General features: G+C 39.0%; 2 protein-coding genes across 2 annotated transcripts; both read right to left on the bottom strand.

Moving 5' to 3' along the window:
- Positions 1 to 1273: 1273 nt before the first annotated feature.
- LOC141799549 (spermidine synthase-like) lies at positions 1274 to 4794 on the bottom strand. Its single transcript, XM_074681812.1, has 8 exons — positions 3705 to 4794; positions 3316 to 3436; positions 3116 to 3208; positions 2841 to 2994; positions 2672 to 2755; positions 1922 to 2067; positions 1635 to 1757; positions 1274 to 1537 (listed from the first exon to the last, which is right to left on the bottom strand). The coding sequence occupies exons 1-8, from the start codon at positions 3833 to 3835 to the stop codon at positions 1520 to 1522; spliced, it is 870 nt and encodes a 289-aa protein (XP_074537913.1). The 5' UTR covers positions 3836 to 4794; the 3' UTR covers positions 1274 to 1519.
- Positions 4795 to 7751: 2957 nt separating this feature from the next.
- On the bottom strand, positions 7752 to 19262 carry exosc10 (exosome component 10). The gene is made up of 25 exons (XM_074682328.1): positions 19083 to 19262; positions 18222 to 18358; positions 17857 to 17980; positions 17642 to 17746; positions 17271 to 17430; positions 17068 to 17176; positions 16903 to 16978; positions 16710 to 16820; positions 16394 to 16537; positions 14443 to 14633; positions 14169 to 14325; positions 13930 to 14078; positions 13698 to 13748; positions 12568 to 12679; positions 12421 to 12468; positions 12255 to 12330; positions 12061 to 12170; positions 11878 to 11970; positions 11718 to 11786; positions 11515 to 11620; positions 11362 to 11435; positions 8377 to 8557; positions 8209 to 8273; positions 8055 to 8128; positions 7752 to 7964 (listed from the first exon to the last, which is right to left on the bottom strand). The coding sequence occupies exons 1-25, from the start codon at positions 19206 to 19208 to the stop codon at positions 7934 to 7936; spliced, it is 2679 nt and encodes an 892-aa protein (XP_074538429.1). The 5' UTR covers positions 19209 to 19262; the 3' UTR covers positions 7752 to 7933.
- Positions 19263 to 23336: the final 4074 nt, after the last annotated feature.

Here is a 23336-nt window from a genome sequence, read left to right as displayed (position 1 = left end):
CCCAGGCAACTGCCTGTGTTTGCCTTATTGTAGCTACGCCCCTGGATTTGACTAGAACTATTGTGGCATCTGAAGCTATCCACCCTTTTTACCAAGCCTGTAATGATCACAAGGGTATGTTCCCCCCTGGCTTCTTCCCAAACCTTCAAACAGATTTTACTCTCATCAAGTTCATGGATATGTTTCTTTGTCGTGGAAGGCCCATTTCCAAGATCAGACCCACCATTACTGTGTTATCAGCCTACAGGATGATCACGTTCATGGATTATGATCACTTCCCAGGTCTTACACCTTTGTGATAAGTTTAAATTAGTGTGATAAAAGCTGAGGTACATCAACTAACCCGGGGACATTCATGAAAAGACATGAATATTGTGGAACAACCCCTCATTGTTAGGACTTTAGTTGTTTTATTTTATTTCATTAATTTAAGATCTCCTTCTGTCTTGATCTTGGGCTGTAATCAGCATAATTTGCATTCTGTTTACAAAGTTTCTTTGCTTGTAAAGCGCTTAGGTCAATGAGCTGTTTTGGATTTCATTCAATAGCTTTGTAGTGCCCTCTGTTGGGTTTAAAGACAAACTGCACTGTGATGCTGCTTAGTAACAATGGTTCAAATTCTGGTAAAAGTATGATCTCTTTTAGAGAAGGAACTCATAATATATCGTTTTAATTGTGTTAAAGTTGGTTTTTTTTTTTGTCTTTTAATGTCTTTATTCATCGATTGGATAAATAGAAAAAAAGTGTTAGTGGGGAGAATTATGGCTGAAGGCTGGACCCCAACCTGATCAATTGAGAGCTAATCTCATACAGCAGCTGATGCTATCACCTAAGCCTTGGTCGTGCCCCAGGTTAAATTATTTCTACAAAATTGAAGATTTTAAATGGTGAAAAAATCATCTTTGTGGGAGAATGAAATTTATAACCAGAAATAATCCCTCCGTTTGAAAGCATTTACCTGTACATTAGTAAATGTCTTATGACAAAACCACTTACGCAACCATTTTATTGGAGCTATCATAAAAAAGAAAATTTAGGGCACATGTTTAAAATACTTCTCAGTTGGTGTTTGGTGTGTTTTTTGCAGTAGTGCATGTTTGAGTTTGGACATTTATACGTTTATGACTCGCCTACAAACTCATGTCAGTACAGGCTTCAATGTGAATCCAACAGCGATATCAAAAAGATCATGTCCTTCCAAATCTAGTCGATGTTCAAGGTTGAGTAAAACTTTATTTTCATCTTCACATAATAAACGTATGTACGATGCATGCAGGTTGGATGACAGTTCTATTTCAACACAGCCCAGCCCATAAAGTCTGCAGTTACAAAATTCTGGTAAGAGACTTTTGGATAGTATAAACTTAATACATCCCAAAATATACTTTTGCTATAAAAGTATGCAAACATCTCAAGTTAAAAGCAAACTTTCTTTAATGGTGCTGAATCTGTTGAAAACTCCAGTCTACTCTTCTGTTGTCTCTGGGACACCATGAACATGTGGGGCTGCTGTTGCTGGTTATGCTTCACTGAGTGCCTGAGTGTTCAAGAGGAAATGAGAAAAGTTTTAGTGTTTAGATACTTTTGAGAACCCAGAGCAGTTATAAAAGTTGATCAACTTTTTCAGCACTTACCTTTCTTGCGAACTCAGGCAGAACAAAAGATGCTTTGTGAACTTCAGAGTTGTAATATTTAAATCCCATGTCTTCAGCCTCTTCTTTTGAAAGAATGTCCTCTGGTACCCTGAAATTGGTTTCCTAAATCAGAAAAATAAAACAGTAGAATAGTCATTACATGGACTTTAATGAAAACCATGGGGAGGAGCTAACTGGTTATTGTGTTACAGACTGGTTTAACAAGAAGCCAGACATGTTTGGACGCTGGTTCAATGAGGTGTGTTGAGGATGACTGCTCCACTTACAGGATCTTTACTGCACAGCATGAATCCAATTTGGCCACTGGAATAACTGGGAACACAGGTGTAGGCATAGTCCACCACAGGGAAGAGCTTCTTGCAGAAGGTTCGCATTTCCTTTATCAGATCCAGATGAAGCCACTGGCACTCTCCTGTGAGGTCACAAGATCAGAGAAGAGGGCAAAGTTATATCTACAGACTGTTTAATATGGACCTAGTTTTCATGACTTCACCCATCTGTTCCTGAACACAGTAATGAAGCCAATCATCAGATAGGGACATTTTGGAAATAATGACTCAAGAGGCAGGCTTTGAGCCTCCTTACTAGCAGCCATAAGATGCCAGACCTGTTGGTTACATGAGCTGTGTCTCTGATTGGACAAACTTGTGATCTTAATATCTTCGAACTCACTGAGTAAGAAAAATGGTGTGCCAATAGAAAAATGAGCTATTCAGACCCAAGCCATTCTTACCAGGCTGTTAGTAAGTTTTTTAATGCAGTAGAAGTCTTTTTTTTTGGCTTGCTGTGTACGTAGTGTTTGGTCGTTCTGCAGCCAGCCTCAAGCAGACTGTTAACAAACTGCAACTTTTAGCACATTCCCACCCATAGGCTTTATTTTTCTAAACCAGATGTTGCAACTTAGCAATGTGCCATAACTAATTTGGCACTGTTCCAATGTGTGCACTATCACAATACCCCAATAAATATTTCATGGAATGCAAAAATTTTACATAAAACATATGTAGATGTGTTACCCTGGGAACAAACAATTCCATCGCTTTTCAATGCAGACTTCAAAAGTTGATAGTACGGCTCCTGGAACAAACTCTCAGCAGGTCCTGCAACACAAAACACTGACCTTAGATCATGATTGTCTTATTTCACAGATGGTTAAAAAAGAAAGTTGAACAAAAAGGTCCTTACCAACAGGGTCTGATGAATCTGTTATGATGACGTCAAAGGAATCCTGGTTTTGAAGCATGAATTCAAATCCATCTCCAACATGCAGGGTGAGCTTAGGACTGTAAAACCCTTGGGCCATTCCTGGGAGGAACTGCTTTGCTACATTGATAACATCCTTAACATCAGAGAAAATCAGTATTAATACAAGCATGTGTACTCTGACACGATTTAAGAAAAAATATGATGTTCGTTGCTCCCTAGTGAGAGGACACTTCTTGTCAGTGGTGTTTTCGCACCTCGTCTATTTCACACTGAACCACTTCTTCCACCAGTGGGTGTCTCACAACTTCTCTTGCTACACCACCATCTCCTCCGCCAATAATGAGCACCTGTGAAAAGGGATGCGTTCTGGCATGAAAACATGAAACATGACTTGTTCAAGGTTTAGCCACACGGTAGATCTGTGAATTTTGAAGCAAAGTAACATCTATGTTACCTTCTTGGGGCAGGGGTGACTGTAGAGGGGAAGGTTGGCCATCATCTCCTGATAAGCAAACTCATCCCTCTCAGAGCACTGGATCACTCCATCCAGCACCAAGACATTGCCATACTGTTTGCTGAAAAGTATGGAAAAGATAGAGTTAGAGTGTGCACCTTGAAGATGAAGTAAGTAGCCAGCAGATAGATAGATAGATAGATAGATAGATAGATAGATAGATAGATAGATAGATAGATAGATAGATAGATAGATAGATAGATAGATAGATAGATAGATCTTTGGAAAGATCTTACAGCTGAATAAATATTTCTAGATCTCAGTAGCCCATGATGTCACACTTTAGTGTGCAACCTATCATTCCCAGACTAACTTTGTGACAAACTCACCTCTTGAAGGCCATAACATCTTGATATTTGGATTTCTTGTGGTAGAGGACCTCTTCCACCTCCAGGCTCATCGCTTGGCCGGGCCACATGGGGGATAATTCCGTAAACCACCCGTCTTTGATGAGGTCCATGTTCGATGTTGACGGTCGACGGTTAGGTACGATAAAAGTGCTAAAACTTAGCGGTGTGAGACAGTTTAGCGTGGTACGTCCAGTTTTAACAGATACGGTGATGTTGACGTCAGTTATTTAGATTTACGCGAGCCAATAAGGCGACAGGATGTGTCTGTTTATGTAAATATTGTTTGACTTTCATTTTTGAGCCTTTCCGAATTTGAATAACATCTCATGTACTGTACACCCTACATCCTAAATTTCGTAACCAACATTATTTTTTAATTTTTCCTTAGTAAAAAAAAAGTTTCAGCATTATCAAGTTGTATTTTCTTGTAGGCCTATTTTATTCTCAACAAATACATACTGATGCTTCGCTGTAGACCACAACATTGTAAACTGAACACACAGGCCTACACAATATTTAAACTTATTTTTGCGCACCTTATTCCACAAGATCAAATAAAGAATATACAAATTCTGAAGTTGGTGCTTATTTGTGTTTGTGTTGGTAATTAAAAGGCAGATTTTTGGTGTCTTTAGTTTTGGTCTAGTGTCTCATTTATATTTGCCAAGAAGCCCATTGTTGACTGAAGACTCAATTTGTCTGTTTACACAAAGCTTGCCTCAGTGCTTACATAACTGTTATATCCAGGGGATAAAGTAAGCAAAGACAGTGGCAAGTTTGTCAGGACAAGCTGAGACAGTAAATGTGATCTTATCACTCATGTATACTTACAGTTACAATAGCAATTGAAGTCTCCTGCAGTGTAATACTGTAATACTGCTACATCTGTAAGAACAGACCTGATCTGCTGAGAACCAGTCACACTAAGAGATTGTATTCTTTCAAGAGAGATAATCTTACCGAATACATTTTTTTTATTGTAAAATCTAATATCGAGGCAGACTTAAACTCACATCTTTAAAGCTGACATAAAGACAGTGAGTTCCTTAAAGTTCAGAAAATAGAACATTAGTATTTCTTTGAAAAATGCAAAAGCTGCTGATAATGATCATGTGCCATCACAGAAAGTGACAGGAGAATTAATCAAACCCACTAACCTAAATGTAAAGCTGCATCTCAGCAAATTACAATTAATTATCTATTTCAGTGTTTCAATTCCAAAAGTTAAGCTCAAATTGTAGAGATTAAGTACACAGAGAGGGAAATATTTCAAATATGAATTCTTTTTCATTTTGATTTTTATGATTATGGTTTACAGCCAATGTAAACCATAACTTACTATTTCTGAAATTGAAATGTTACATAAGACCAATAAAACTTGAGTGTTAATTACAGAATTGCTTTCGTAAAAAATCTTTGCTTATATGCACTCAGCTATTTATTTATTTTTTAACTGGGTTGGTCCCACTGAGATTAAAAACCTCTTTTTCAAGGTAGATCTGGTCAAGACAGGCAGCAGCAAAAACATTATGTTACAGACGGAAAACACAAAAAGAGACAAAGCACAATCAATAAAACACAAGATAATGGATTAAAATCATGTTCTGAGACACAAGTGTTCAACAACACAGCCAAAACATTGGCATCTTGTAGAATCAGCCTCCATGTCTGTCATTTTAGATTTAAAAACATTGAAGGACACCAGCTCCTTGAGCTTTAAGTCTTTATGCAATTGGTCCCAAGATGAGGGTGCAAGGTACCCAAAGGCCCTTTTCCCAATTTCAGTCTGAGTGTTTGGGACAGAGAGCATAATGAGGTCCTGAGAGCACAGAAAGTACTGTCCAGTACTTTTCTGCATGATAAAAACACATAAATAGTGGGGCAGCAGACCAAGAACTGCCTTATAGAATAAAGTGTACCAATGTGTGAGCCTCTGGGTCGCTAATGCAGGCCACCCAACCCAAAGGTACAACTCACAATGATGAGGCGAAGGTTTACAGTTAGTTATGAACCTCAAGGAAGCATGGTAGGCAGCATTCACCATATGGAGACACTGTGCACTGTGCACACTGCTCACTGTGGTTGGAGCTCTTTCTGTAAGAAATACTGCACCAGTGTGATGTGGCATGGAGGCAATCAGTCTGTAGCACTGCTGAAGTGTTATGGAAATAAGGTCTGGTCTGGAAACGGCGGACCATGACCAGCAGATTTTCAATTCAACTACTAAAATAATAGAAAGTTTCCACGTTTTGGTTTATTGAATTACACCATTAAATGATGTCTCATCTTTACACCACTACAGCTGTTATATAACACTTCTTTAAATTTATGTTTGTTCACATTGTGGAAGTTTGTTTTGAGGTTGTATAAACATTGCTGTCCTCAGAGCTCACACAAAACAAGCTGTTATATCCAGAGGATAAAGTAAGCAAAATTAAAGCAAACTAGACAATGACATATGGGCCTTGCTGTCTTGAGGAAAGAGCAGATAAATTGGGGTAAAGTTCAAAACTTTCTTGCAGTTAAATGTAACAATGAAATTTTGAGTTCAGGATGGAAAACTACAAAAGTAATGACTTTTATTCAGACACAGTGGAAGGACCAGGTACCCTAATTTCAGGAATTGTTAGTGTTAATTAGCTATCAGTGTAGGTGTATTTAGATCAGCCACTACGGAGTTCAACCTAATTAACATTATCTGGGTATTGTAACACCATCAGAGAAGCAAAACCTGAAACACCATCCAAGTCGACACTGTCGAGAAAGAGTTGCTGAAAATTTACTCCATGATTTTATTTCAGCAACAAAACCTTTGATTTTTTCTTTCCTGCTAGCTTAAGGTAAAAATAAATGATTTACAATGAAAAAGAAAATCAGAACAAAAGAGTCCCAAAAGTTAAAAGTAATTAAACACTCAGATTGCCAAAGAATTTTATATCAACAAAAGCAACGTAACCATGAAATAGGACCCAGTTTTATCTGTTTTAACTGTTAAATGAGTTATTACAGAAAGCACCAACACTTGAACAGTCTCTTTATAGATGGGTGCTGTCTGTAATATCAAACAATTTAAAACTTTGTTCTCCTTGTTTGTCAGTTTACAATAGGTTGGTCTCAATACTGAGAGAGACTGTTGTATCCAGAGGACATCACTTGCAAATATGTAAATAAACTAGTTAAACCCTCCAGGACAGAAACAAGAAGTATTTAAACAAAGACAACCTCTCTGTGGTTGTCTGTGGCAAAGAAGAAACATGATCTTCATGTTTAACTGACAGATTAATTATAAGCAATATTCTGTCAGGGCAGCCATTAATTTGAGCACTTGTCATACCCTTAGTAAAACCAGCAAACATGCTTTTATGCTAAAGAGAATAGCATTTAGAGAATTGATATCATGAGTAAGACATGTAAGACATCCCCTATGTTAATATAGTATAAATACAAATATCAATTTTTCAGCTGTGTTAAAAAAAGCTATAAAACTGTCAGAACAGGTGAGACCCATTCTAACCTCACTTTATGTACTGTTGTTCATATTCATTTTTATAAAGTAGTTCAATCCATGGCACGGAAACTTATTTGCTGAAAACTAAATTGAACATATTTTTCTGACATTTGATTTATGGGGGTGGGGGGGGGGTGGGAACTGCTTTGCACCAGCAGCACTTTGTAAACAGTATCTGGTTGCTCACCTATACTGTACAGCAGCAGAGTAATGTGCATGCGTTTGAAATTATTTCCCACAAAGACTGTTACTATTTTTCAAATCCATAGGAAAAAAAACACAAAAACACATTTTGACACCTTGCAAGTTCTGAGTTGAGGTTTCTGTGGTACTCTTTATCTGTTATCTCCTCTTTCAAGTATAGTGTTAAGATATAACTTAATTATCAGTAGTGATAGTTCTGAAGAATGCCAACGACTGTTTAAGATTTAGCATAATATTGCTCTGCTGAAACAAAACCCATAAACCCACATTTTAAACCTAGAAAAAGAACACATAAAAGACTTTTCCTCTAAAATCATCTTTAATACCAATGTCTTGGTTTCCACATATTTACAGAACAAACAGACTGGAAACACTATTTGAAATTCATTAAATATTGAAATACTGAATTTCATTTGCAAAAGATAAAAGGGGGAACAACGTTTTTGCAGGATGAAAAAGAAGTTGTAGGATGTGAGAAGATAGTGTCAGGGGGAGTTTATCTTTTGGGCCAGTTATGCCTGAAACCCCTGAAAGAAAGAAAAACAAAGAATGGTTACAACACTGGGATGTTTGACATTAAATACTAACAAACTCTTCTGCATGTTGTGATCTTTTACCTCTCAGATCTTCCAGTCAGGTACGACATGCTCCTGTTTCCTGCTCCAGAATTGGATTTCTGTCCCTTTGGAAACTTTTGGTGGAAAAAAGAATTAATTCTCATGGAGCACAAACAAAAAGAAACGGTTAATCAAATCTACCAAGGACAAGTACCTTTTTCTTATGATCATGTGCCTGCCGGTTTGGATCAAACTGTGTGTTGTCCTTTGCTTTAGTACCTAACAAATCAAATGCAACTCTGTTTGATTATGTAAAACAAAAAGTGAAGCTTCCAACAGTTTGACCACTGATGTTGGAAAAAAAAAAAAACAATATCCATACCAGCGAAGACTTTGAGGTCTGACTGACTGTAGTCAAAGGGCTTGAATGTGTCCTGGGGAGGTGGATCCGACTTAGGGGGCTTCTCTGCAGATTTCATCTGCTTCTTACTGGGTTTGGACGTTGACTCTTCCACCTCAGAGGGAACCCTCTCTCTTTTCTGCCCTCCTCCTTTTGCAGATTCCTGAAGATTGCAGTCGGCAATATTACTTCCAGTGCAGCTTTTTGGAATTTGATTCAATTGTATTGTTAAACACAGCTGGATGGGGAAAGTATTGGATGACTGTCTTGAGGTGGAAAAGTAGGATAAAATCGCATTTTTGTTCAACAAAACACAAAGCTACCTTTTTAAAAGTTATGATGGCTAATCAAGGTTTCTTGAGTCAATAATGAAGCAGTTGTAGAGAATTCAGGAACTTAACTATAAAAAGATGGTAACCTGGATGAGCTGGAGAAGCTGCAAAGTTAAAACTCCAGCAAAACAACACAGGGAAGGTCTGGAGTGGTATGAAAACCCTCATTGGTTTCAGGACACCTGGCAGCAGAGAAGCTGAAGGTAGCCTGAAGAGGACTAAAAACGCCATTTATTCTTTAATAGATGTGAAAGACACCTGCTCTGCTCTTCTCTAGCCTGTCTCTGCTCCCTGCCTCAAGCTACCCCACTGTCCTGCCCTCCTCACAGTGGGGACTTAAACAACAACAAAAAAGACAATAAGTCATTGCCACACCTTTTAAATTGCAAACACAAGTCTGAGAACATTTTTTTAAATGCAGCTTTTCAGATCAACAACTTTGATGTAGATCTACCCAAAGGCAGAGTGATTCCAAGGAGGACTCAAAAATATACCTTAAAATAACTTGTTTTTTACACTACAGACTTTGAAGAGCATCTACATCCCTTGATTTTTTTCATTCATTCATTCATTCATTCATTCATTTTCTACTGCCTATTCTGTTTAGGGTGGTGCCTGTCTGGAGCCTATTCCCACTTTTTTCAGGCAAGAGGAAGTGTTAACCCTGGACTGGCCGCCAGTCAATCACAGAACTAGTGTTGTTTTATTTTTATTTTTACAGAAGTGGACTACCTTTCTCTCTCTCTTCTACTACTTTGAGACATCTGAGGATAACTGGATCTCATTCCTGAGAGGTTAATTCAATACGGTTTGCTGGATACGGCGACAAATTGGCCTGTATTCACCAAAGTTTTGAAATGTCAGACTTTGTGTTGGCTTAGAGTCCAGGGGACTTTCTGTAGATCCAGGGTGAATACATAAGACCACCAAATTTTTGCAATGAAGGTGTAATTTGCTGTAAACTAAACATAAATATAATAAGAAGAATAAATAAGATTTTTAATATAACATATAGTTTCTCCTCTGAGCAAGTGCATAAGAAATTTGGTAACAACATACACAACCACTCACTTTTGATTGTAAGCACTGAGTTGCCATGTTTGAACAAAACCCTTAGAATAAACATTATTACTCCCTATACCTTGGTCATTCTGTTTCCCGTTTCCAGGTAATTAATGTACGCGTATCCTCAAGCCTTATTTAGTCAATATGACATTAAGTATTTGGATCACAGGATAAAGGTGTTATGGCAGCATCTGTGTCACCTTAGAGGTGTCACCTTTAGAGCTGTGAAACCTGCCAACTGAGGCTACGAACTGATATCTGGTGGTCAAAACACATTTTCTTCAAGCTGTGGTTTATTATCAGACGGTGCGAGTTTGATTATAAGATGTGATAAACTTTCAACAGACACAAGCGCTTCTAATTAACTGTTCTCATTAGCCAAATCATTTTTATGGCTGCTTATTCTACATCTTGTAAAAATCATGTTTTCTTGTGATTTCATCTCATCGTTATTTTACTAATGTGTTTCATTTGACCCAATGTCATTTTATCTTCATTCATCTTGACATTAAAGATGCAGGCAAAAGAGAACCCTGATCAAGTCCTCTCCCAATTACAGAGCAAACTCACTATGGTGCTAATTAATATCTTTGGAGTACAGCTTTCAGAATTCAAAAAAAGCTTTCTTTCAAACTGAAATAAGAGGAGAAAACTCGACTGCCAAAGTGCCGGCTGAAACTGACAGCTAGCCGACGGAGCCAATATTTGCTGCAGTTGGCAGGTTGATGAGTGTTACTTTCAAGTGCTGCTGCCAATACTCGGGTCTGTAATGCATGCCACCGATCAGACGCTGCCAACGTGCTCATTTGACGGCGTCATTTCAGCAGGGAGCGACTGAAAACCAAATTTCACTTAAGCCATCATCATACAATGGATTACTGTGGTGCAAACCATTACTGTGTGCACTGCTGACTGATGGCTGAAGGCTCACACAGAGAACGACAGGGAAAGTGGTGCCACCTGCAGGGAAAGTCAAGCCACTTTGACCATTCTGCATGTTCTTTTGCCACATGAACAGAAGATGAATTACAGAGACTTCTGTCAAACTGAGCATTTAAAACAGAGCAGAAACACCATATGGAGGTAAGAGCATACATGAGAAATTGAGCAGAGGGGTGCCAAGCGATACCCTAGAGACGGAGCTAAGGGAAGTGGGCTTTTGTTGCCTCCTCAGAGGAGAGAGAAGTGTTTGATGAGAGGAGGACATGTCTCTGATGCCTCAATCCCACGCGGTGCCTTTCTCTTCCCTAGACACATCATGAGACAGATAAAAAATATTAAAAGAGCATTACCATGCTGCTCCTGCACACTGGCAGCAGTGCTTCACTCGCTCGTGAGTCACCGCCGGAACACCAGCCGTGTCTTCAGAAAATGGGGGGCATTGTAGACGGTTAACCCAGCTATTAAAGCACTATCTTTAATATGCCGTGCCAGGCTCTTGGGTGAATAAAACTTGTGTTTTTCATGGATTTTTACTTTCCCCATCCGGTGTGTCAGCAGTGAAGTTGATAGACTGCTGAACATGAAGCAACAGGGAGGAAGCTGCAGATCAAGGGAGCGAATGACTCACCGCTGCTTGCTGGCGAACTGTGGCAACGTTCTGGAGAGACTCCTGGTAGCTCTTCTTAGTCTTGTTTCTTTCCTCTGTGCAAACCAACATTTAAACAGAATGAGGACAATTACTTGAAAAGGTGAAAAATTAAAGTTACTTACAGCCCATTACCTGCTGCTTTCTTTGCACGTTCTTTCGCTTCTTCCTTGGCTTTTTTCTTGTCCTCCATCTCCCTCGTCTGTTGTTCAATACTCTGCAGCTTCCATCTTTTGCTAATCTGTAAAAGCCGAAACAGTACAGGCAAGAACATTAAAACATATATTCGAAAGAAAAACACAAATAACCTAAATGATTGTGTGGAGTGTTGAGATAACCTCAAATATCTTTGTGGAGGGATCAAACTTTGCGTTCTTGTTGACATGCACACCACTGGAGGGGAGATACTGAAAGCACCAGGAACATGGGTTAATACAGTTTTTCTGTTCACATAACATACAAGAAAATGTGAAAGGTTAACCACGGATCACTTCTTACCATCTTGAAAGGGTTTTCAAATGATTCAATAATTCGCCTGGCTTTCATTCGAGACACAGGAAGGGACTCTTGGTCAATCTCTGTTTCTGTTTCCTTTCAAAATATCAAAAGCAAAATCCACTGTCAGGTGTCATGTATCCTCAAGACCATCTAGTAAAATAAATCTAAAAAGCTGTTTCCTACCTCAAACAGAGAGATTTTAGCTGGTGCAATGAGACTGTGTGTTTTCTGTACATCAACATCCATTCTGGGCTCATCCTCTGAGAAGAGCAGCCCCTGTTTCACTGGCAGCTCTGAAAAAAAGACATTATTCAAAGGTTTTCATCTTAGATATTAGCAGGATGATGAAATGTATTTACACACATTTACAAGCTTACCATCAGTAGAGAAGGGAGGGAGGTCGCTGTCAGAGACTCTGGATGTATCATGAGGACCGAACAAAACAACCTCCAACTGGAACAATCACAAAAGAAGATCACCTTAACAACTCCTAAAGGCCAGCAGAGACTAAAAAAAAAACAGGCGTATCAGCTTGTCACTGACCTTTTTTATGGGTGTGAGTCCCTTCTTCTTTTGAGCATCAATCTCAGCCTTTGTAAAGTAAAGGAAATTAAAATGTTAACTCAACGACAAATTCTACATCAGAGACGAACGTATTACATCCAGCTGCTCATGCACTTCTGTTCTCACCTTAAGGAGAGGAGTTTCTCTGGCCTCCTGCACCAACAGGTGGAGCTCATTGACCTGCTGCCTCACCAGGGGGGGTACAGGGCTACAGCAGGCAATGATGCCCTGAGGCTCTCTAAGAAAATAAAGAAAGGACGCAACAGGGGGGTTCTGAGTAAAAACCAATGCTCTCAGACTTTTGAAAAATCCAATTAATTTTTGGATGTGGGATTAATTAGTCAAAGTTAGTCTTATCAATAATTCTTTTGAGGAGCACCACACCACAGGTAAACCCACTCAGAATGCATTGGTCTATTGTGATTATCCATTTCTTGTGATTTTAATGCTCATGCTGTACTTCCTTCTTTGAGATGTTTGAGTGTTGGTTTAGAAACGTGTAGCACTGCATTAATACACAAGGTAACTAAGAAGTCTGGTACAGGAGGTCAGAGAGTGAAGACAGACTGCCTGTCAATCTCTGACAACACTCTGCAAGTTATACCTCTGGAAGCCAACTTTTCTGCAACTATGGTGTTGCCAGAGGTCGATAAAGACTTCCTTTTCTTTGTAGCGTTTATGTCTACTATGTAAATGTACTGTGCCAGTCTTGGTCCATTACATCCCTGTTCGTCTGTTTCTAGTGGCTCTCAGTTTAACTTACACAGAGGTTTCACTTTGGCTTGCTTTTAGGGGATGAAGCATGAAAGAAAAACCTGTTTTCTACAATCATAGGTAACAGAAAAGAAACTTTAACACTTCTGATAATGAACATCCATATCTCTAAGAGGAGATTTCACTTTGATGCAGTAACTGGAAATACAATTTATCCACTAAATAAAATTAATAATGAAGACAGACAGGGATACTCTATTGTCAAGGGATATTAACAATATTCAAAGCCATGTGAAGTTTTGCAATGTTTTCCATCATATTTGCAAACCTCGACCAAATCGACCAAACCTTGTTTGGTCGATTAAAACCATGATCATTGGGTTCAGGGGTCAAAATAGGGAATGATTGTTCAAGTTTGTTTTCTTCTGACTCATTTGTCAAAAAAAAAAAAACAATATGATATGTTGACAGTCCCAATAAAACTGCTTAAATAACCTGGGTTTCGATGCGAAAACAAAAAAAGGAATATAAAATCAACTTACTTTGGCAGCTCCTCAGATATTTTGCTCATCATATGAGTGGGCAGGACATATCTAAAAACACAAATATGGCAACATTCAGAGACAGATGTTGAAAAGTGTGAATGATTCTAAAAGAACAGATACTGTCACAAATGTGTGTCGGTTGCCAAATCTGCCTGGGCTCCATTAAAAAGGAGAAACAGCTCGAGCACATTTCCACAACAGCAAGTCAGCCCATTTTCAAACAGCCTACCCGGTGCTTTCATCCTCCTGCCTGGCCAGCTTGTCCCTCCAGGCAAACAGGAGTCTGAAGGCAGTGAGCTGCTGGGTGTTGAAAGACTTTTTCTGCTTTCTCTGCAGCTCCAAATATGACTCCTCTGTGTATATGGGCTTCACATATTTCTGTATGGAAGATGGGGTGCATGAAAAATGGTGGAAAATTCAGGAGATTATGGTGTGGAAATCTGAAATATATATAAAAAAGAGCGTCACCTTCAGGCAGATGTCTTTGCTCCTGCTCCAGACACACTGCAGCAGGCCAGGCTGACCATGGTTAGTGTCCAGCAGCTGCACCCGCATACGGTCGTAGATGTACAGGAGGTAATGAGTGTCTGTCCGAGCATACTGCACCATCTCATCTGGCAAGGGGCTTCGGGATCAAGATTAAAACTTTAGTTTAAAGCTGAGAATTATGTACAAACCTGTGATACACTGTGAAACGCTGTATAAACGATAACTGCCAATAGCAGACACATTTTCTCCATACCGAATCCTCCAGTCAGCCAGCTGGTAACGTTTGTCTGAGTCCACACTGCAGTAGTGTTTGAGCAGGTGGTCCAGGGAATGTCTGGCCATGTTCAAAGCTCTGCTGGCTTGATGCGTGTCAAAAAGGTTGACGACATACAAGCCGAAGTCCCTCTGAAGCCACTCAATGTCAGAGTCAGCGCCATGAAATACCTATAACCAGGGAAGAACGCATTTACAGCTGAAAGCCCTCTGGTGACGACCGCACTTGTTATACAATGTAATTTGCTTGGATACAGAAAATACTGAAACCAAAAATATATAAAAGCTGGGGAGACACCGCATGACATTTTCCATTTGGCTCATTTCTCACAGATCCCTCAGTAGTTCGAGCCCACGCGCCACACATTTTCACAGGGATCCTACAGTGTGTGAGTCATGGTGGAGCCCACACACCACAGGACACCCGCGGACTTGATTAAACATTTTGGAAAACGGTGGGGCTCCGAGATACCTCAAAGACAGTCTGGCTCAGAGTTAGAGGCCTAAAAAAGTTATTGTTACTACCTTAGAAAAGTTTCTGTTTTCTGTGAGCAAGTAACACATCACAATAAGTTGTAAGATGATCTAGGGAATTGCAGTGGTTAGCTCTGTGACAGGCTGGAGACCAGTCCAAAGTGTACCCCGCCCCTCTCCCAATGGCAGCTGGGATACATTCAAGACCCCTGTGACCTCAAAAGAGATAATGGAGGGAAAAAAAATATGGATGGCCATCTTTAATTCTGTCTACTTAAAAAAACACATCACCTTGAGTCACTTTTAAGGTTAGCTTAATTACTCAGATATAGTATCACTGCTTTACACAGAAAACTTCTCCTTGCTATGCAGGTGGTCTGACAATCAGACAGGTGTTTCTTTAAATGTGCTCAGTTTAATGACCCTAAGTGCCTTTTGAGAAGTAAAAGAGGAATTATTTGTCATATCAGTGCATTTTAAGGCACCTTAAGCACACAATTGCTGCATTTTCAGCTGGTGACTACGCTAATGAGCTTTTACAACTGACAGTTTTTTTTTCATTTTAATATACATCTTCCTTTTTGTTTTGAAAAAAAGTGGGAAACTTAATAAAGTACAAGCTGTGGTGCTGTCACTTTGTGTATCCCAATATAAAGCTGGGTACAGCTGGATGGTCCTATCCTCTGCTTTTAATGACAGGAAAGAGCTAACAGCAGAAGTTACATGAAAGTGAAGTGGGCAGTTGTAAAGAAAAGTACGTTTCTATACTTTCAGTCATCGAGAAGAATATACAGGGTTCCTACAGCTCAAGGCAAGTTAAATTTAAGACTTTTTTAATGATGTTGGAAATCAAATTTAAAAACAAGTCGACAACAAACCACAATTGAAACAAACAAAAACGAATTACTTGGGTTAGAGGCAATTTTATCCCAATGTTTATTTTACATAAAACATGACTTTTTACCTTTTTTTAACCCCATTTTTACAACTTTATGCCTATTTTGCCCCATTCATCTTTTTTGGCCACTGTCACAACCATTTTTGGAATTTCTACATGGTTTTTGAAATTTACTGTCAATTTTAATTCTCAATTTTGCTGCCATAATCAATTTTCCTAAGCCACAAGACATGCGTCTGCTTTAAAAGTTCCTGGTGCAACCACATCACTGTTTTGTTAGTTCCGCTATTGTGAGTACGCGATGTTACCACAAGAGTAAATCAGGAAATCATTAAGAAAAATTGATAAATGTAACTTAATATTTTTTTTTACTTCAAACTAGCATAAATCTTACCAATGTGTTCAAATTTTTAAGACTTTTCAAATTTGGATTTAAGACTTTTTAATGCCAATTTAGGCCTTATCTTTAGAGTTATGAATTCAATGCCTTTTAAGACTTTTCAAGGATCTGCGGGAACCCTGATATATGAGCAAAAAGCAGAGGAACCGTGTCCTTTACCTTGACTATGGATGGGTCAGTGAACACCTCGTTCAGGATATACAGCTCACTGCGGAGCTCCAGGGTGTCAATGATGAAGTCCTCTTCTCTGGTGGAGATCTGCATCAAACAGGTGAGGCCGAGGAAGCTCCTGTAGGAGTGATGCTGGGAGGGAGAACAGAGAGTGAGTACAATCTAATCTAATCAAATGAGAATCCCCAGGATTAAATAAAAAACATCCCCCAAAAGCATTTAATATGAAACTTTTACAAAACTATTAGAGTGAATTTTGCACAGAATTAAAAGCCGTACAAGAACTATTTATTTAGACTAGTACCTCAAGGTCCACTGCAAATTCAGAGAGTTTACAGAGCTTCTCGTTTAGAGCCACCAGATCCTCCAGTGAGTCGATGAAGGAACACTTGGTGTCAGTTATTGGTTTGTACATCTGAATACCAACACACAGAAGACAAATTAGTAGCAGTCAGACCAACAGTTTAAAGAACATATATACAATTACCTAACTTTACCTGTGGTTCTGGCTTGGAAAGAAGACTCTCTTGAATTGATAGATGATTCAGTTCAAATTGGTATGGGTGCGCAAACCTACATGAATTAAAAACAAACAAAAAAAAAGACTTAATATGTAATAAAAAGAAAACAAACTGTTGATAACACAAAAAGAAATATCTCACATGTCTTCAACATGCTCCTGAGTTCTCTGCTGGTGAATAAAATCAGCCAAGGCAGCCGGGACATTGTGGTCCTCAGGTCTTTGTTTGCGGCTTTGTTTGCTGGTGAAATCTACAGCAAGAGACAGAGTGAAACTGTCAGATAGAAACCTCAGAGTTACGACTGTAAGGTTATGAAATCCACAGTTTGAAAAAGGTTGTCTCACAAGAAGGGAGAGGCTTCAGTGCATTGGGCTTGATGAAGATCTTTGGAATAAACGGTGTGTTGCTGTTGTCGATTTTTTCCTTGAATTTCAGCTGGGGCCTTGCAACATTCTTGGCATGGAGGAGTCGGAACATCTCAGCACGACTGCCAGAGCCTGAGCCCTGATCAATAAACCCAGAGGCATGGAACAGCAGTTAAGTTATTTGTCAAATGCTCCACATAAAAATAAAAAATATAGATAATAAATAGATAAATAACTAGTGCTTTAAGTGCTTAAATGCACAGACTTTTTATTACAGCTATAAATGCAGCCAAAGAAAGGACAAAAAACTGGCATCTTCAGCAAAGGAGCTGACAGGTTAATTAGCCAACCTTGCGATTCCAGCTGGAAACGACAATCTTGGGAGGCTGAAACCCTGCAGGCATGACAGGCTGTTGGCTCCTGTTCACCCCATCAGCTTCATCAAGAAGAATCCCCTAGAAACCAGACACAAAAGCTTGGATGATTTTCTCTTCAAAGGCCTATTTTCATCCTATTTTCATGAAAAGATTTGCACAGCATCACAGCTAAAGGTACAGCTACATACCGCTCTTTCTAGTATAGCATCGTTTGAGTCCACAACCAAGTCAAACCGCTCCTCAACCCCCGTCAGCTTGTTCCGGTCTCTCATGAGAGATCTGCAGCCGTGGTACTGCATTATCTGACTCATACTAGCATGGGGAAAAAGTAGGAAGCATTAATTTATGCAAATGAGGTGACAAATTACCCAGCAAACCCACTCATTTGTTTGTACGTCTAAGGCTCCATTAGTATGTCAAAACTGCCTCTCACTCAGCATCCAAACAAATCCATCTCGAGTGTGGCAGCTGAAAGAACCAAACATCTGCAGGGACAGCTGCAAAACTGATGGAGCCAAAACTCTGAGGAAGCAATAACACACTACGTACTCACCAAAGCAAAAGCTTATCTCCTTGACTTTCACAGAACTCCTGGAAGCCTGGGAAGCTCCGATAAAAATCATACTCATCCCCAGCTTGGGGTAAGCTGGCTGATGCCTTGGTGGCAGATAACACAGCACCCAATCCATACTGCAGCGACAAGAGGAATACATGGGTGATGTTAGTCATATTTTGGCCAGCAAAATAAAACCTGATGCAATTAAAACATAAAGACACAAAGTACTAAGGTACACTGTGTAACAAATAAATGTCCTCCTTTAATATGAATAGTTACCTAGTCTTCGTCCAACGGACTTAAGTGTTTCATATTAAAGGTTTCTTTAGTACAGTTAAACGTTGTGGTATTGTTGAACTTCAAAGATGATTTAGGAGTTAAGAGGTACAACAGAAAACGTAACTATGCATATTTGCAGTACTTATTTAATCACTAACCGGCTTTAAGTCATTTTTTAGCTAGCTGGTTGATATTGATTTGAGATTTGAGATCGTGAAAAACAATGTAACCAGTTTGGTAAGTGTATAAAGTGTCTAAGGGGACTGTTACCGAAATATTTAATAAACTAGCCAGAAACACTCTGCTTGCAGCCCTTTAAAAAAATACCCTTTGCAATATACAAATACACATACCTTTTAGTCGATTACGCACGTCATATGGTTGTAATTTAATAGTACAGTTATTGAAATGATAAACAACAGGTAACACCGAAAGATAACATTTTTAGTGCACATTTCCTCCCATTTTAAGTGCTCGAAGTAAGTTACAGAGTGACCACATCTCATGTCCACGTTGCCCCCTTGGCAGACTGCTAGCTTGAACTTACTGCTGCTTCCAGTCACAGGTTTCTTCACTTACTTTCACAAAGGCATCCACGTCTTTGAAACCAGCACACAACTCGGGTTTTTCTTCGTCGTTGGTGTCTGAACTGGCCTCTTTTGGACCACTTTTAGTGGAATCTCGGCTCTTCCCTGTAGCCATCATTTGCTTGTGTACATGTGAGCCACAGGAACCTTCTCCCTTTTTTCTTCGGTGATACCCGAGAGGGAGCTTAGGGTGCGACAGCGCCACCAATTGGCGAGGAGTTGAGTGGTCGTAACACTAATACATACGTATTCCACGAGTTTTGAGATGTTTTATAACATGTTTCCCGTTATCTTTTATACATTTTCTGTATGTGTAACCTAATTCATCTTTGGGGTGTAGCCTCGTTTTACCACAACATCTTTGTAATGCTGCCGTGTGTTTCATTACTGGAATCAGAAGGCAAATGTGTTGACTACGTAATGCTTTTAATTTTTCCACCACATGGCCTCGGTTTGGTTTAGCACATATTCAATGCTGTGTCATTGCTGTTATCACCTAATGGCTGTTACAACCAACTGGATCAGAAAATGCACTAGTCTACTGTTAACGCGAGGGGTCAGTATTGGCATTTCAAAATCTACGTTGCTGCATCTGCGTTGCGGAGATATGCTGAGAAGTGATACACACCAATCATGTCTGAGCCAATATACCCTTAGGAGCTATCCGTAACCAAAGCATTTAGCAGTTATCAGCAATACAGGTGATACATTGGGTGTGCTTGTCGTACATAAACTGTCTTCATTTAGTGTGCGGTGTACAAAGAAGTTACGGTAGCCTGGTGTGGTGATTCAGTGGTCAATAGCATGTGAAGAGCCATTGCTGAAGTATTGACACAACAGCTCATTATGGATGATCTGTGGTGTGTGGGGAGAAACCTCTCTTTTCTTCACTTCCCCTTTCTATTGATCTCTTCACAGGGTCCTCTCCCTCTTATTATCTTAAAAGCATCTCTGCAACACTGCCTCAATCAATATCTCATAGTGGCTTTCCATGTCATTCTCTTGTTTTAGAGGAAGGTACCTGAACATGCACGCATGCTCTGGGAGAAACCCAAAGAAATGCAGTGTATTATTTTACCTTGATGTATGTTAGATTGTGTCCTTTGATGTATTTTATGTATAGGAGTCAGTATTCAGTGACAGTTGGCCTGATAGACCAATTAGTTTGTGCAGCAAAACACTGGTGTGTTTGTTCTGTATCCACAGGACAGTAAATTTATGCTGCCTTTATACTCATTTATATGCTATTTTATAATGTTGTGCATTTTATAGCTTTGATGGTGCCCCAAGGTGCTGCTCAAATTCTTTCAGCAGTAAGATACTAAAGCTGCTGATGCTGAAAATGACACCATGCTACACATAATTCAAAAAAATCCAAAAGATCTTGCAACCTCAGTGAATTGTTTTTATTAAGTCCCTCATTTAGAAAACACAAATGCACCAAACAATATCATACATGCACAGCTTCAGCGTATCAAGATCAGCTGATGACTTTTCAATGTGAAAACATTACCGCCACGATCTCACGGAGATCACCTGGACATCAAAATACTGAGGAGTCACAACAGAAAGGCCAAGCGTTGTCACCCAGAGCCTGATAAGTATTTTCATTTTGTAGTAGAATTTCATGTTTTTGTGTTCATTTTTGGATCAATTCTGCCTTTTCTTAGCTTGAAAGTAGCAAGAAAGTTGTAAAGTTGTATTGGTATAAAAAGACAAAAAGTACTAGTAGACTGTACAACTGGTATAATCTACTGTGCATTGGCCGACTACCTTGTAACAGGTAGTGTTTGTGTCACTGCACCAAAAGGCTGTGTGTGATAGCAGCTGCTAAGAAATGTGGCTCTCTGCTCATGTATTTTTCAGATTCTGGGTTTGACTGAGAATTACAATTGGGAAGTAGGACACAACGGTTCGGTCTCCCAGTTGCAGGTGTTGCTTTGTATCACAAAAAAAAATGCTCACAGTATTTACAGAATACTGTATAAAGGCAAGGGAGATCTGACTGTACTGGCTATTTTAATTTGCCAACACTGGCTCTTAAAAGTTGTTTTAAAGCAACACTTGACCTTTGTGCAGCAGAGAAAAATGAAAGAAACAATCAGTAACCATATCAAACATTAAAAAAGAAAACAAAATCAGTTTAAATTCTCCACAGTACTGATACATTACAAAACAAAGAGGTTGGCAATGCTTCTACCAGGACACAAGTTCATAAAGCCTGTTGTAATGTCGTCTTTTTCCTTTCATGTAATCAATAAATCAGCCATAAAGATGCATTTCCTGTGTAAACATTTGTTAGCTTAACAATGACATTCTGTGATGAAAAAATGTATACAGATTAACAACAAGTAAAGCCACAAAAACAGGATTCAAAGACTGCTTTCAAAACTGTTATTAACATAATCAAGAGGGAAAACCTTTTTGGCAGATACACACTGTACCCTGCGAGGTGCACCTGACCCGGCCTTGGGTAGAGAAACTTCTTTCCTCTGATTTCTCTGCACTCGCAATCTATGATAATTTAATCGAGAAAAAAAAGACATTCACAACTCAAACTTGTTTCATCTACCTCTCATTTTAACCTTGTGTAACTCTTTTCAATATCTGTACAGCCATAGAAGCCAAACCCCTGAACCATGTTCAATTATAAGAAATGCTTTTAACTAGTTTTTACTTTGGATGGTAGAATGATTCTTTACAGGACAGTTTTCTATGACGCTACATGTGTGCACTCTTAAGCACACCCAAATCTTCCAGGGCTCATTTTGGTGGTAACATCCTGATTTAGTCCTTCCTAAATCCTAATGTATTCATCATAGGTGGGCATCATTATTACCATTACTCCCATGCCCTTTTCCCATAGAAGCCCCTCAGGCCTGTTGTAATTTACTAAGATACTTTAATGTCTGCTGAATCATGGCACATTTCGAGCTTTCCATTCGTCAGGTCAGACTGTTAAACAGTCCCCAAGGTTGTGCATCGACAGATTTGTGGTCTATCTGCTCTGGCCACTGTGGGGCTAGTGAATAGTAGGGCGAAGCAGGTCTGAATACCTGAGCGGTGGGGTTTCACTGGAATACGTAAATAAACAATGACAACACATACCACATAAGAAAAAGCCATTACAACTGACAAGAAAGGACAGATTCACAACGTATTAAAACACAGCTGACCAAACATTTAGCAAATAATGTCTAAGCTGGTGGCTAGATTTCAATTATCAGGCTGGCACAATTGGCAGCACTTTAAGCCCCTTGTCTCAACTGCAGGGGCTGATGATGCACATTAACTGGCTCTGCTTTGTGTGTGGCCCAGATGGATGTAGACTAAAACTGCAAATAGTGAAAATTTCCAATCATTTAATCAATCCAAACAGAGAGGAATGCATACCATAATTTCTCAGAACCACATATTAGCATATTTTTTTGTTGTCTGACTGCAGATCTCAAGCCCAAAGATATTATACCATGGCCACTGAGAGTTCTCTACCCTGACTGGCTGACATGCACCCTTTTGTATTTGGTTATCTGACAGACTAACCAAAAATTTCCCTCTTAGTAATGTGTATGCTGTTAGAAATATGTACTATGACTACTTCAGGTTGGTTGAACTTATATCACGTGGGTTAAGAAAATCCAAAAGAAGAAGTCATACAGATGTAGATGAAGCTGAAAGCTGCTGCTAAAGCTAGTAATTGGACCCTGAGCCCGGATTATGTTGTGACACTATCATTTCAGAAGTAAGAGGATGGATTAAAGTTGAGGAATTAAATGCTATCATCCACTTGGTTTTGACTCGTGATTTTTGCATGTGCTCCAAACAAGGAGAATCTGTTATAGTGAAAAGTTGATAGTTATGAGAACATGGCCATTTTTGATGACAGCAGGATAAGGATGACTGTCAGGCTGCTTTGATGTTGATGTATTTATAAACAGGGATTTATTAAGATATCAAAGCCCAGGGGGGCACTTTGGCCCAGCAGTTAGGATGCATTTAAGCCCCATTAACAGAGGCTATAGTGATAGTGGCTAACTGCAGGTGTTGTGTAACAGACCAAAATAAATAAATAAAATGAAAAAAAAAAAAAAAAAAAAAAAAAAAAAATAATATATATATATATATATATATATATATATATATATATATATATATATATATATATATATATATATATATATATATATATATATATATATATATATATATATATATAAAGAAAAAATCATAATAATAATCATAAGCA

Source organism: Halichoeres trimaculatus, unplaced genomic scaffold (assembly GCF_033239565.1).
Source record: "Halichoeres trimaculatus isolate MK-OKI-2021-1 unplaced genomic scaffold, fHalTri1.1 fHalTri1_scaffold_11, whole genome shotgun sequence".
Classification (NCBI taxonomy): Eukaryota; Metazoa; Chordata; class Actinopteri; order Labriformes; family Labridae; genus Halichoeres; species Halichoeres trimaculatus.
The sequence above is the reverse complement of the archived record's forward strand: the minus strand, read 5'-3'. Positions and strand labels throughout refer to the sequence as shown.